General features: G+C 44.5%; 1 protein-coding gene across 7 annotated transcripts in view; it reads left to right on the top strand.

The window, feature by feature from the left end:
- AGAP1 (ArfGAP with GTPase domain, ankyrin repeat and PH domain 1) overlaps positions 1-13,935 on the top strand; it is a 308,994-nt gene that overhangs the window by 176,864 nt on the left and 118,195 nt on the right. For all 7 annotated transcript variants that reach the window (XM_058839370.1, XM_058839369.1, XM_058839368.1 and 4 more), the window contains one exon: positions 9,361-9,465. In XM_058839370.1, coding sequence (XP_058695353.1) covers positions 9,361-9,465 — 105 coding nt within the window. The remainder of the gene's footprint in view (positions 1-9,360; positions 9,466-13,935) is intronic.

The following is a 13,935-nucleotide window of genomic DNA, read 5'->3' as shown; positions in this document are numbered from 1 at the left end:
AGCTGGAAGGGACCCGTGAGGATCATTCAGTCCAAATCCTGACCCTGCACAGACACCCAGCAGGCTGAGGAGGTGGTGGGGCTGGTTTTTCAGCAAAATTTTATACCCTGTAAAAAATCTTCTCCCGGTGTGACTCAAATCATGGTCCTTGGCCAAGACTAGAAGGTTTTTGAGTGAATTACCTGCAGGTTTTTATGTTACATAAAATTCATAAATGTTTTTATGTATTCCCAGTGGAAGCCAAAATGATTTTGTTTTTAGGTGATAAAGTGCAGATCGATTCATTAAGAAGAAAGAGCAGACAGTTGTGCATGCTTTGAAAAGGGCTGTTGAAAAAGATGTGTCTCTGCTGCACCAGTAGATAAATCATCATTTTTATCAGCTGTTTAGCTCCATGACTACTCACATATTGTAGCAAAGGGATGTGGTTGTAGCTGTCTCTTCATGCAGTTGTCCTGTGTGTCTTGGCATGTTCTGCATTTCTTAAAGTATTTCCCTCATGTTGAAGATGGAATTTACATTTTTTGCAGCTTTTTTTGAGAATGTGAAACATGATTTTATGAACTCTAGGAAACAGGATCCAGTGTGGAAGGAATTTTTCCTTGTTAGGTTCCTGATTTGTTTTCTGCTGTAATGATGAGAGGACAGTGTCCAACATCCATTAAGTGCATCTCTGAAGGGCCATCACCACCTTCATTCCCATTCCTCTGGGTGAGTTGGACATCTCAGGAATATCACCAGGAAAGCCCATTTCATCTATTTTCCTTTCTTTGCCCTGGCCTTGGGAGAGATTTGGAGGAAAAGGAGCACAGTGTGTGGATGGAGCATCCTGATGGGCCCTGATCACCCACCCTGGTCTAGTGGAAGGTGTCACTGCCCTGGCAGGCACAAGATGAGGTTTAAGGTCCCTTCCAAGCCAAACAATTCTGGGCTTCAGTGATCTTTGCAGTGTTGAACCAGTTCAGTGTGTCCTGGCAGACCCTTCTGTAGTGGGGTCATTGATGCTGATGGTCCTTGACCAGAGGATGAGGTGTAAAAGTAGATAAATGGAACAACTGGGAAATATTGTTTATTAGAATAATGAAAAAGGTGTCTTTCTACTGCAGAATTAAAAAAACAAAACAAACAGTATATTTATTCTCCTATCCCTACAAAAGTTTGAGGACCAGAGGTATAACTGTTCAGCAAAATTTATTTTTCATGGAGGACGCTTTTTTTGATTAAAAAAACCCCAAATTAACATAAATTTAAAAATCCCATTATGGAGCAGAGTTTCTGAGGTTGGTTGTCAAAGGCCTTTTTGGTCCCAAAAATTTCCAGACATGAAGTGTGAATCCTTTCTGTACAATAACATGGAACACAGTTTAAGGAAAAAAAAAGAAACACACACACACCTTTTTTTTTTTTTCCCCTGCCAGTATTCTTGGGTTTGTTATTCAGCCGATGCTGTATTAAATTGGATTTTGTGTCCATCATTATTAAAATGTGAAGTGTGTCGGTCACAAAGCATACATTTCAGGGCAGTTAGCTGAATAATTCTTTTCTTTATTATCCCAAATTACTGCTGAGCTCTGGAGAGGTGAGCAGTTTAGCCAATTATTGCCATTTGAGCTGGATTTGTGGGTGATTAGCTCCTGGTCGAATTCAGTCCTGGCAAGGGCTTTGAAGCCTTTCCTTGTGTGATTTTCACAGCGGTGAGGTAGGAATAGACGAGGCTAATGACAGGAAGGTCGCCTGGGTGAGGTGACCTGTGGGGGGGGGGCTCGGGTTTAGCAAATAGGGCATCCACAATAACAAGTGTGTCACTAACCCCGCCGTGCATAATCGGAGTTTTATAGGATTGTTGGAGATGCTGACAGCTCAATTAAAGTGTAACCCTTTGTACCATATAGCCCCGGCAGAATGACAGAAATATTACCAACAAAAAAGGGAGGGGACCACAAGGGAACTGGTTAAAGATCCAGGGTTCTTTTTCTTTCCCCCCTCCATCGGAGCCTGCACAGAACAGGCTGCAGAAAGCATCCATTTGTGAAATAATAGGTTGTCCAGGGGAGGGGTATGGTGCCAAACATGGCTACAAAAAAAAAAAGCTGCTCTTAAGTGGTCTTCCTGATGTTTCTATGGAAACACTATAGTGTCGGGAGAGAAAGTTAAAATTGGGTTTTAAGCTTTTCATGGCTTTTCTCCCCCAACCAAATCCCTACTTTATATAAAATATGATAAAGAGAATTTCAGGGATCGGGGAATGGAGCGCTCCTGGAAGGAAAAGCGGATCTTCTTCCTAGGAGTGGTGATGCCTCCATGAGGATTCCTTATTTTCCATCAGCCACCCAACACTGTTTGTTTCTTGAGAGAAGTCAATGTTTTGTTGCTTCCTTTTCATGCCTGACCCTTCAGCCATTCCCGAACGTTCCCTCTCTCAGAGCCTTTCCCACAGTTGTGTTTGCTCGCACTGGATCCGCTTCCCAGCGCTGTTTTTCTTTGCCCAAGGTAATGATTTGCATCGAAGTGCATTTCACTGGTGTCAGGGCAACCACAGCTGCCAGTGCCAAGGGGTTAATAAGCCAGCCACTGGAGATTATTAAGGGCTGGGATTCTTTTTTCTTCCTGTTTCTTTAGCAGCCCAGAGTAAGCAGAACTAGTCTTAGAAGGCACCAGAGGCAGAAACTACTGCAAGGCAGGAAAATAATGTGGTTTACTCAGTGAGGTAAACTGGGGCTAGAGTGAAAGCTGTGCCAGTCCCTAAATACCTGATTGCATTTCATAACACACTTGAATGTTCAGCTCCACAGGAGGGATGTGTGGTGGCTGTAACTGTAGAGTTTGGAATGTGCTGTTGACTTCATAAAGTCCCATTTTAAAAATAGTCATAAAGTAGGGCTAAGGGAAGAGTGCCCCTGTCCCAAAGCTGCCAACTGAAGGAGAACTCAAGAGCAGCTGGAGGAGCTTGAGCATCAGCTGTGTTGGTGAGATCCAGAGGCTGAAACACTGGAGCAGTTGGTAATCAAGGCCAGGTTGGATGGGGCTTGGAGCAGCCTGGGATCATAGAGGCTGTCCCTGCCCATGACAGGGGGTGGAATGAGATGGTCTTGAAGCTCCCTTCCAACCATTCTGGGATTCTGCAATTAAAAATAAAGATGCACTAACAACGAACACTAAGTTTGTTCTTCTCATTAACTTTGTCTGTAGTGCTGCTGCTCCTTGCAGGAATTTGGTGGCTGTCCTTTGCTGGAGGTGGCAATCTTCATTGCTGGTGCTGTGATGAACTGTAAGGCTTGCTTAATCAGCACTGGCTTTTTTTTTTCTTCAGTACATCTTTCTAATTTTCTTTCGTAGCTTGTGTGCAAAGAGCTTGGCAAATAACGAATTGCAGGTTGATTGTCCTTCAAGTTTAAGCAAAGCCATTATCTTTTACTCCTCAAGTCAGGTGTTAGATCCTCTCTGTTCTTTGTCTTCAGATGGAAATCGTGGCTGATCAGCCCCAGCATTAGGTAACCATTCATGGAGTAATTACCTGCTGCACAGTCACTGCCTCGTGTGTGGGAAACGTTAGGAGAGAATTGGGTGCAATGTTCTGATTTTGTTTTCTCCTAAAGGCACAGAACATAGATTTGAATAGTTTCTGCAATGTGGGAGCATCTTTCTAGCAAAACTCTGCTGCTGCTGTGCCAGTTTTTAAGGGAGGTGGGAGGGGTTTTCCATGTGCACAACTGTGGTAAGAACATACAGGGGTTTAGGGGATTTTTTATTGTAATGTTATTGTTGGATACTGAACTTGGAGAAGGTTTGAGCTCTTCTGTTTTCAGAACTCTTCAGAGCCACTCCAGGCTCTTGTAGCCCTTTTTTTTGTTTGTTTTGTAGTTCAGTTAGTCCCCAGTTGTGCTTTGCTACTATATGAGGTCATAGAATCCCAAAATTATTTGAGCTGGAAGGGGCCTTAAAGCTCATTTCATGCCACCCCCTGCCAGGGGCAAGGACACCTCCCACCATCCCAGGCTGCTCCAAGCCCTGTCCAACCTGGCCTTGGACACTTCCAGGGATCCAGGGGCAGCCTCAGCTGTGCCAGGGCCTGCCCACCCTGCCAGGGAGCAATTCCTTCCCAATATCCCATCTATTCCCATTTCCCTCTGGTAGTGGGAATCCATTCCCCTTGTCCTGTCCCTCCAGGTCCGTATTCAAATCCCTCTCCCTCTTTTTTATAAGCACCCTTCAGCTATCAAAAAAGAGAGGGAAATTTGCTACAGGTCTCCAGATGTTTAAACTTAAACCAGATTCATGTCTCATTGACCAGAACACAAAGCAGCATTCCCTTAAATTCCTGGGGAAAAAAGTCTGGGGAATTGAGAAAACAAGTTACATTTTTATGGAAGGATTCACACTACACTGGGAATCTTCAACAGTTTATTCCCTAGAGGATTTTAGGTTTAAAGAGAGAACCACCTGGGCTAGTGGAAAGTGTCCCTGCCCATGACAGGGGATGGAATGAGGTGAGCTGTAGGATCCCTTCCAACCCAAACCATTCTGGGATTCTCTGACTATGGGTCAATGATTCCATCATGACCAGCAATTTCCTTTGACCTGCAGGTACTGTTTGGAGGTAAAACTGAGCTGGTGTCTGCCATATGCTGGAATGGGCTGAAACACCAGAAACCTGTTAAACTAAATCTTGTGGAAGCAAAAACTTATCACTAAAGAATTAATCTCTTGTTTATTATCAGGTGGTCCCAGTGCTATTGGACAGGCTGCACAGAGTTGGCTGGCCATTGACTCTTGGGGATTTCACCAGCATTTGTTCTCCAGGTTAATAAATTTACAGGAAGTGGGTGTTTTATTGACCAGAATTTGTATGTAACAATTAGTTTGAGATCCTGAGTGGCTGTCTTTGGAGTTGTTTGAAGGAGGAGGTTTTTCATGACTGAGAGTTGTTGTTTGTTTTTTTTCTGAACAGGATGCACGGGAGCTGTAGAAAATTCCTAGCAGTGCTAGCTGCTAATCATGGCTGTGGAAACTACAGAGCTGGGTGGAAAATTAGGAATTTATGTTGTTAATGATGAAGTGTGAGGTAACCTGTTTCGTTCTGTCAGAACAGCATCAGGGAAACAATACGGGGTCAGCTAAAAATTAGGGAGGGGAAGAAACAAAAGGCTGGCAGAAGTTCACGCCTCAGCCTTGGCAGTGGGGTAAATTTCTGAAAGAAAATAGAAACCAAAGTGGAGTCATGGAATGGTTTGGGTTGGATAGGATCCTGAAGTTCATCTAATTCCAACCCCTGCCTTGTAGGTACTGTATCTCCTTTTCCATAAGGTCCAATCTTGGCTCTGCTGACTTCAAAGACCATTTTTAAGGCTTCTCACCTGCCAGCATCTTCAACGCACCACTAGCATCTTCAAGGGGTCATTTTTTGAAATGCTGATAATTTGCTATTTAAAACCTAAAATATTTCTATAGAACAGATTGATTATTGTTTTGCCACTGAGTTGTTATTTAAAGCAGGCAAGCTCATGGAATGCACATGGAGCAGGCAGATTTTGCTGGTTGCAGTGTATTCAGATGAACTGGCTGTATTACATGCCCTGCTCCCTTGACTGGTGCTGCCTGTGTTGGTTTTTTTCCACCTTAGCTCCAATCAATCCGAGGCTGGCGGCTTTTCATTAGCTGCTCCTGCTCCCACGGTAATGTTGGGATTGCAGAGCCTGCTGGCAGTCTGTAACTTCCCCAGGTGCCCTGGAGCTCAGCAGCCTAAGCTGATTGACTCAGTTAGGGCCCCAGTCCCTAACAGCAAATGCAATCAATAAATCTTTGTTGGTAAATAATTGCTATCGAACAGAGTTTTAATATAAATTTATGAGTGGTGTTTTATCACAGCTTGAGGCTACAGCAAGCCACTGAGTGATGGATTTCAGATCACACTTGCATTCATTACATTAACTTTGTAAGTTATTTAAAGCTTGTACACTTAACATTGCTTTTGGCTTGCAATGACCTCCTGGGAGTAGACGTAGCACACACATTACTAATGGAGAGCCGGCTCCGTTGGCTCCGTGGATCCTCCAGCAAAACCCAGGGACTGAGCTCTGTGCACTCCGCTTGGAGCCTTTTTCCTCCAACTCCTTAAAACCACAAGCTGGAGCACTCACCACTCCTCCCATAAACAACACAGAGTTGCAGTTTTGGGGGGAAGGTGGTAAAAAAAAAAAGGCGATTTGAGGTGTGAAGTTCTTCTCGGTTTGTGTGGAAATCAGAGGTGTTAAATTCTTATTGTTGAGTCTGGAGGCTTTGGGTCAGCTGCACCCAACTACCCATGGGGGGCTGTAGGAAGTTAAAGATTTCATACAAATTCAGGAAAATAGCATTGCCCAACTCATAGTGATTTGAGACAGGGATTGTTTAGACCAAAAAAAAATGGTATTTGGAATAGAAGATTGTCTTAGTCGCTTACTCCATAGCTTGGGGACTCCATGGGATTTTTCCAGTGCACTGTGTGCACATGGGGACCTGTTTGGCAGTGACTGGGGACGTGCCCAAGCTGCCTCTGAATTGCCTTGGGGGTACCAGGGGTCAGTGGGAACCCCTGGATCTCATTTCCCTGGCGCAGCATCTGATGTGACCCCAATGTAGCCATAATGGGACTGAAGCAAGGGGCTCTATTTTTTATTTTCTTTTAAGTAACATTTCCTGTCATTTGTGGGCCATTTATTATTCTTAAGTGTAGCTAACATTAAAGTGCATTTATAACTGATCTAAACTCTGATTCTAAAACCATTTCTTCAGACTATTGTATAAAATTACTACAGAGTGGCGGCCTTGGGGATAAAAACTGTGGTTTGTATGGGCTGCTTTGCTTTATAGCACCTTAAGTTAGCTCCTTGTATTCAGAGCAGTTTGCTCTCCAGGTACTTCAAGATACTTTTAATTATCACATAATGTGAAAATGATTCTGTTTGCTGAAGGAATGCCTGAAGAAAATGGATTGGGAAGTCAGGTTTGTTAGTTAGGCAGAAATAGGTCCATCATCTGTATTCAGTTCTGAGCTGGGCAGGTTGGTTTTTGTTTGGTTTTTTTGCATCAAAACACAGAGTTCTGCTTTAAAAACATGGTAAAATCTCATTTTGAATAATTTTCTTTATTTAGATCCAAAACTAGAATGTCATAATTCATACTTAGATAGTAGCAGAAGTAAGTAGTAAAAATCACGACCATGGTAGACATTTACTATTTATTGAGATTATAATTGGCATGAATTGAAAATTATGTAAGTAATGACATGTTTTCTGTACAGCAAAGGGGCAGTTAAAAGGTTATGAAATATATACATTTTACTGGTTTTGAAGCCAGTAAAAGCTGAAAAAAAAAAAAGGCAGAGGGAAAAAAAAAAATCACCATTGTGATCCTTACTGCTTTTTCCCCATTAGAAGGTCTGAAGAACAAACCAGTGCAAGGAAACAGTAATTTTTGATCCCCACGGCACAGCACTAACTAGAATTGGGTCCCCCTAAACTCCAGCGCTGTGCTGCAGGTGAGGTATGAAAGATGGGAAAGGTGAAGAGACAGATCACCTCCTATAGACAAACAGGAGAGTCAAAGGCAGAAATAAGCTTTCATTTTTTAATAGAAGAAAACAACGTCTCCAAGCGCTGGCAGGCGGTAATTGGGATGAGCAGGAGCTTTTGTGAGGAGGCGTTTCAGAAGCCCCATTCTCCTTGAAAAAGTTTGAGTTCTAGCAAGGAGCAGCACAAAAAAATACAGACATGTGACCCCCAGACAGGCAGAAAGTTGGGAGTTTGGATCATTCAGGTGTCCAGCATGAGCTTTTCTTCACGGTCCCATCCGTGGAGGGGGTTGGATTTGGGAAAGGTTCTCCTCTGAAGTTCTATTCCAGCTGTGTGGCCTGGAGCAGGATTTCTACTTGAGTAGAGCTGACCCATGTCCCCTCCTGGCTTTGGGATAGGGTCACTTCATAAAGCTGCAGGTTGAATGGGAAAATAAACAGTGGAACTTATTTTCAAGGTTTAAACCACTTTTAACAAGAACAACTCCATAGGAGTTGGAAGCACTGTGCTTAGTAGGACATCTTCCTATGTTCTGTTTTCCCTTTATTTTAATTGCCTTGTAGAGTGAGAAGGGAAACAACTTGTTTTATAGGGATTAGGGAGCTGAAGTTTGTGTGGGGTGGATTCCTGGTTGTCATTTATTGAAATGGATACTTGTCCACTTTGATCAGAGCTTGATCTGTGACACCAGTGTGTCCCTGTGGTAGGTACTGACCATAGGATCTCCACTGGACATTCCAGTAGGGCTTTGCACAGCCATAATATTGTCTGGATCCATTAGGAACTGCCTACTGGCTGGAGTTTGGAAATTAAAATTTCCTAAGGAAGTGTGTTCTTCATTTATTGCCTTGAGTGTTCTAGAGCTTGTGGTATTTTATTTTTCAAAGTGAAATTCTGTTTTGCAGCTGAGAACAGGTCAATGTACAGTAGCAGTTCCTCTCTGTCTGTCTGTTGGAACACAATGATGACTTTTAATCTTTGCTGTTGATGAGAAGCTGTGGCTGCCCCTGGATCCCTGGCAGTGTTCCAGGCCAGGTTGGACAGGGCTTGGAGTAACCTGGGACAGTGGAAGGTGTCCCTGCCCATGGTAGGGGGTTGGAACTGGGTGCATTTTAATGTCCCTTCAACCCAAACCATTCTGGGATTCTGTGATTGGTGGCATTAATCCCTGACTGAATATGGTGGAAAGGTGATTCACTTTGCCCAGCTCCTTTCCTCTCCAGTCACATCTCTGTCATTAAATTATCCAGGATTTACTTGAAACACTTCATATTTGTTCTGGTTTTGTTTTTCTACTCTTGCCTGGGATTGGGGTTTCTTTTGCTGGAATCAGTAGCCAAGAGTGGCTTCCACGGTGGTGTCACCTTTGTGCAGAGGGAATGAGAACACAGATGTGTGCTCTTCTGTGGGCAAGGAAGCCCCAGGAGCACGCTGGAGGGAGGCCACACAACACAAGCAGGACCCTCCCTCAACCTGGGGCTCATCATTTGTTTTAGAGGGCAAGGAAATGCAGAGCATGGTGTCTTCATCAGATAGGAATCCATGTGGGTCACACTAAAATGTGCTTTCCTGAGGTGTGGAATTCAATGAAAAAGGAGGGTTTTCTACCCATTGGACAAAGCCAGTGGAGGGAATGTGCATTGTGGGAGAGGCAGAATGAAGAGCTTAACTCACAGGAGAAAGCCTCTCTCAAAATGCTGGCAATAACACTTCTTTCTCTCTGTGTCTTGGGCAGTTGGGTGTTGTCTGGAGGGCAGAAATTTTCAGAAGAAAAAAGGTTTGACCTTTTCTGTCTCTCTCCCCCCACCAGGGGATGCTGCTAAAGCGGAGTGGCAAGTCCCTGAACAAGGAGTGGAAGAAGAAATACGTGACTCTGTGTGACAACGGCGTGCTGACCTACCATCCCAGCCTGCACGTGAGTACTCCCTGCTCTGGAATGCTCAGCCCTGCAAAGCAGTGCCAAGTGTGCCTTTGGTGAGACCACTGTGATAGGGGAGCTTCTTTCTTTCTCTCTCTACATTCCCCTCCCTCTCAAAGAATCATCAACTGAAATAAAAGTCCCTGCTGCAAGTCTGAGTGCACTCCAGTTCTCTGAATCCACTGGGACTGGGGCTTCCTTGCATCCCAAGAGGCTGCTGGAACTGTTTAAGGCTTTTTTTTTTTCCTGCTAATTTCTTTCATGGATTTGTTGTTGATCCCAGGGTTAAGAAACAAGCATTTTACAAGGAAAATTTTCCTAGAGGTAGTAAAGAGTGAGGAGAGGTCTTTGTCAGTGTGCAAGGCTTGTGGTTTATTCAGGAGTAATTCTGAGCAGCTTTCTGGAAATGGCTTAGCCATTAAAATATGTTCCATACAACTTTTCTATGTTGAGGCATCTATCCCTGTCCCAAGGGTGCTCTCTGCCCCTGAGAGTGTGTGGCACAATTCCTAGTGTGGATTTGGGGTTGGAAGGAGCACAGAGATCCCACTCAGGAGTAGCCCAACCCAGAAATCATGGTGTGATCCTTACCAAGGTTAAATAAATAAATCAAGGGTATGTATATATCTATACAGACAGATATATTTATATATGAGATATAGATATAGATGAGATAAAGATGAGATATAGAAATATACAGAAATATCTATCTACACACACACATATATATATATATATATATATATATATATATATGGCTTTATATAATATCTGATCTTGTATTTTATCATCATCCCATGTATGCAAATCAGAGGGTTGCCACTTGTAATGTTGTAATGTTTTTAGGGCCAATTGTTTCTAAACCTGTTGGTGGCATCTGGAGCTCCTGGGCACTTTTACATCAAGGAGTGAAAATCAAGGTTTTGATGCGTTTTCTATAAATTCTGGGGTTTATAGACCTGCACCTGGAACTGGCAGGAAGCTTTTGCTTAGATGGGGTGGTGTCTGAGGAGATGGAACCCTAGAATCATTAAGGCTGGAAAGCATTCTAAGATCATCAAGCCCAGCTATAGGCCAGCACTAAAGCACACCTCCAAGTGCCACATCCATGTCTGGCCCCGCTTGCTGTTCCCTGTCTGTGGAATATTAGCACTTTTTCTCTGCCTTGACACAAGATTTTATAGTCTCAGGTCCTGCCATAATGATGCTCTGCTCTGGTTTCTGATGTGATGTCCACGTCTTCTAAAAATTATGTGGTAAATTAGATGACAAGTAGCTTCAAGGCATTGCTGCTTCCCATCAGAAACCTTGTCCCTCAGCCCCTGTGTTCTGGAGCAGGGTTTTCACTGCTCCTTTGTGTGATGTGGTTCACATCTTTCTGCCCAATTTGGTCACTTTTAGTGCCTCTAAATTTGACTAATTCTGCCGTGAAGCAACCCTGAAATACCCAAATTTGTGTATTGGTATTGCTCCCAGAAGGGGAGCACAGATACTGCGTGCCCCCATGGAGCTGCCACTTGAGTCTGCCTTATTTTGTGCTGGTCATCAAGCAAGGAGGAGGCTCTTGTGTGTGTCCTGGTCCCTTCCTGGCTGCTGGAAAATGTTCTATTGTTCCTGGCAGGGCCGTGCACGTGTGAGGTTTTCATTGCTCTGGCAGACAATGGAGAAACTTCTCCTCTTCAGGCTCCCCCGGAGCTGCGGCTTCGCCCCCAGAGTAAGAATCCATTGAGGTTACACGTAATTACTTTGAGATTAGAGGTAAATCCATCGGAGATTAGAGAGAATCCATTTAAAGAAGAAGTAATTACCAGCCTGTAATTGTTTCCCTCTGTCCCCCACCGTGCCCCCCCACCCCAAGAAGAAGGTGCTGGGCTGGGTGTCTCTGTTTCCTCCTTGCGTGGATCGGAGGGGTTCAGAGGGAACCACAGATATTTCCAGTCACTCACACTCCCAGTACACTTTGTACTGAACTTCCTTGGCAGGAATGGGACAATTTCCTTTTGGGGATTTCCAGCTGAGAGCTTCTTCCCCCAAACAGAATACCATGTTTTGGTTTTGCTGGTTTTGTTTATTAGTAATTTTTTGTTCCTTTTTTTTTTTTCACAACTAAGCCAAAGTGATGATTTTTAATGCTGTGCTTGCATTGCTGTCTGGGATAATTTCTTACATTGTTTTGAAAAATCAGAGCCTTATTCCTACCAACTGTCCCATTAAGCAGCAGTGAAGAGCTTTTGTTAGCCATCTAAAATCAGTTTTGTAAACTTGTGTAAAGCCTGGCTTTTACCAGATTTAGATTGTTTCAAATGTCTAGGTCATTTTAGCTAATCAAAATGTTGCCGTTTTAATTCTGGGGTGAATTTTTAATTGCAGTGAAAGGTGGGCAGCTGGCCTCTAGTGGTGGCAGAAAAAGGAAATTTAGGAGATGATTTGGTCTGTCCAGCCTGTGGTTTGAGTCAGAGTGAAAGTTCTTGTGTTGGAAGGAGCAATTACAGTGTTTAGTGGCTGATAGTGAGCACTGTGTTCAATATTGCTCGAGGTTTGGCCACAAGTTGGATCAATTGTCTCTGCCAGATGCGTTCAGTGGCAGCTCAGGCACGAAGCAATGGTTTTAACATAGAAAACAGGTACTGCAGAATCCAGCCCTGACATCCTCCGTGAAAACATTGCCTACAGAATGAAAGGTTTTGGGGTGGGGAGGGGAAAATCCAATGAGGCCCTTCCTTGCAGAGGAGGTGTCCCTGGGAGGGTCAGGCGTGTTTGGCAGCGCAGTGTGCTGAAATGAGCGCCGCATTGTGCCAGCTGCATCAGCGACTCCTGGAGCCACCAGCTTGGTGTTTGACACAATAGAGAAATCCCTCTCGTTTCTTTCTTTTCAAGAAAGTGAGGGGAGAGGAAAACGGGGGAAGAAAAACATATGTACATAAGCACCCTACTGTTTCCTGACTTGGTCATGTCAGGTTTTTTCAAGAGCCTCAAACCTTCCCGTCCCTTGGGATGCCGAGGAGCTCCGCCGATAGAAAATGGTTGGGGATAATGAGAGAGAACTTTGACCCGCAGGCTTCAAAGTTCACCAGAGCTCCCTATTCATCTTGGGCTTCTGGAGCAGAGGCATGGAGTGGATCACTAAAATTCTGGCCGGCAAATTCCGTGTCAGCCTCCCCAAAGGGCCCCGGGGGAATTTGTCGAGGCATCTCCTGGCTTTTTAATGGCGGGATGCCCCGCGCAGGGGCTCCCGGAATGCATTCGCCAGGATACCTGCTGGGCAGCACTGCTTTATCTGAGCCTTCTCCTGATGAATAGCTGGTGCTGGCTCACCACTGGCTGCCTGCCACGGGGTTGCCAGCGAGCCACAGGTCAGCGCATGACAAAGCTTTAGCTGTGGATGTCCATTCTCTGCTCTTGTATCTTCACCATTGCTGCGCCTCATTTGTGAAAAGAAGAAAAGGGGGGGGAAAAAAGGCTGAAAACAGCTCTCTTCTGGTAAGGGAAGTTTTCCTCTTTTATGTTTAGCTTGGTCTAGGTTTGATTTCAAATAAAAGCACAGTGCTAGGGCACCTTATGGGGGAGGAAGAGCTTCTTAAATACGTGAGAAGGAAGGTGCGATGCCCATCTAGAACACATCTGGTACACAAGCCCCACGTGTTACACAGCAAGGTTGGTGTTTGCTTGCTGCAGCCTTTAACCTTCATCTTCACTGCTCCAGTGTGATGACCTGGGGCTTCTAAATGTGATTGGGGGGGGGATATCTGCCTTTATCTCTGTGAGGGAGGTGTGGATTCACCTGGTTTGCTCAATTCATCTGATGGTAGCCACAGTTCCAAATTGTCCCTTAAATATAGTGCTGGCTGTGGGTGAGCAGCCCACATGAACATTTAGCAGTGTTGTTGTATCCTCAAATATATTGGATGGTTTTTCTTTTTAAAAATTGCAACATTTCATCCTGGTAAGGAGTCAGATACAACACTGAGCTAAACTTGGCACAAGAGCTTCAGAAATACATTATATGGGCATATTCTCTGGGAAGACCCTACAAACACCATAAAATTCCTGAAGGCTTGAGGTGTCATATGAGCTTTCTCTGCTTGGCCTGTCCTCCAGAAAAAGCAGGTGGTGAGAAGCAGGAGGCTTTTGAGAATGTTCTCTGTGTTGGTATCTGGAAGTGTTGTGGCTCCATGCACAACTCACTCAGGTCCCAGTGTTTCTCTCAGAGCTGCAGTTAAAATTTTTGTTCCCAGCTCTTGTGATTTTCCTGAACTATTTGGAAGCAGAAAGCCTGCTTGCAAACACAGGATCCCATCTGCCCTCACCCTTGAGAGCAGTGTGGTGTCCTGTGTGGCCAGTCAGCAACCAGAGCCTGGTGCTGCTCCAGCCGAGGGAACCGCGCTCCCCTTCCCGTTGGGAATATCCCCCACAGCCACGGCTGCAGCTCAGCTTTATTTCCAGGGTTGTGTTACCTCAGGTGGTTCA

The sequence above is a fragment of the Poecile atricapillus genome, chromosome 5 (genome assembly GCF_030490865.1).
Source record: "Poecile atricapillus isolate bPoeAtr1 chromosome 5, bPoeAtr1.hap1, whole genome shotgun sequence".
NCBI classification, from domain to species: Eukaryota; Metazoa; Chordata; class Aves; order Passeriformes; family Paridae; genus Poecile; species Poecile atricapillus.
This window is presented reverse-complemented; position numbering and strand designations above follow the sequence as displayed.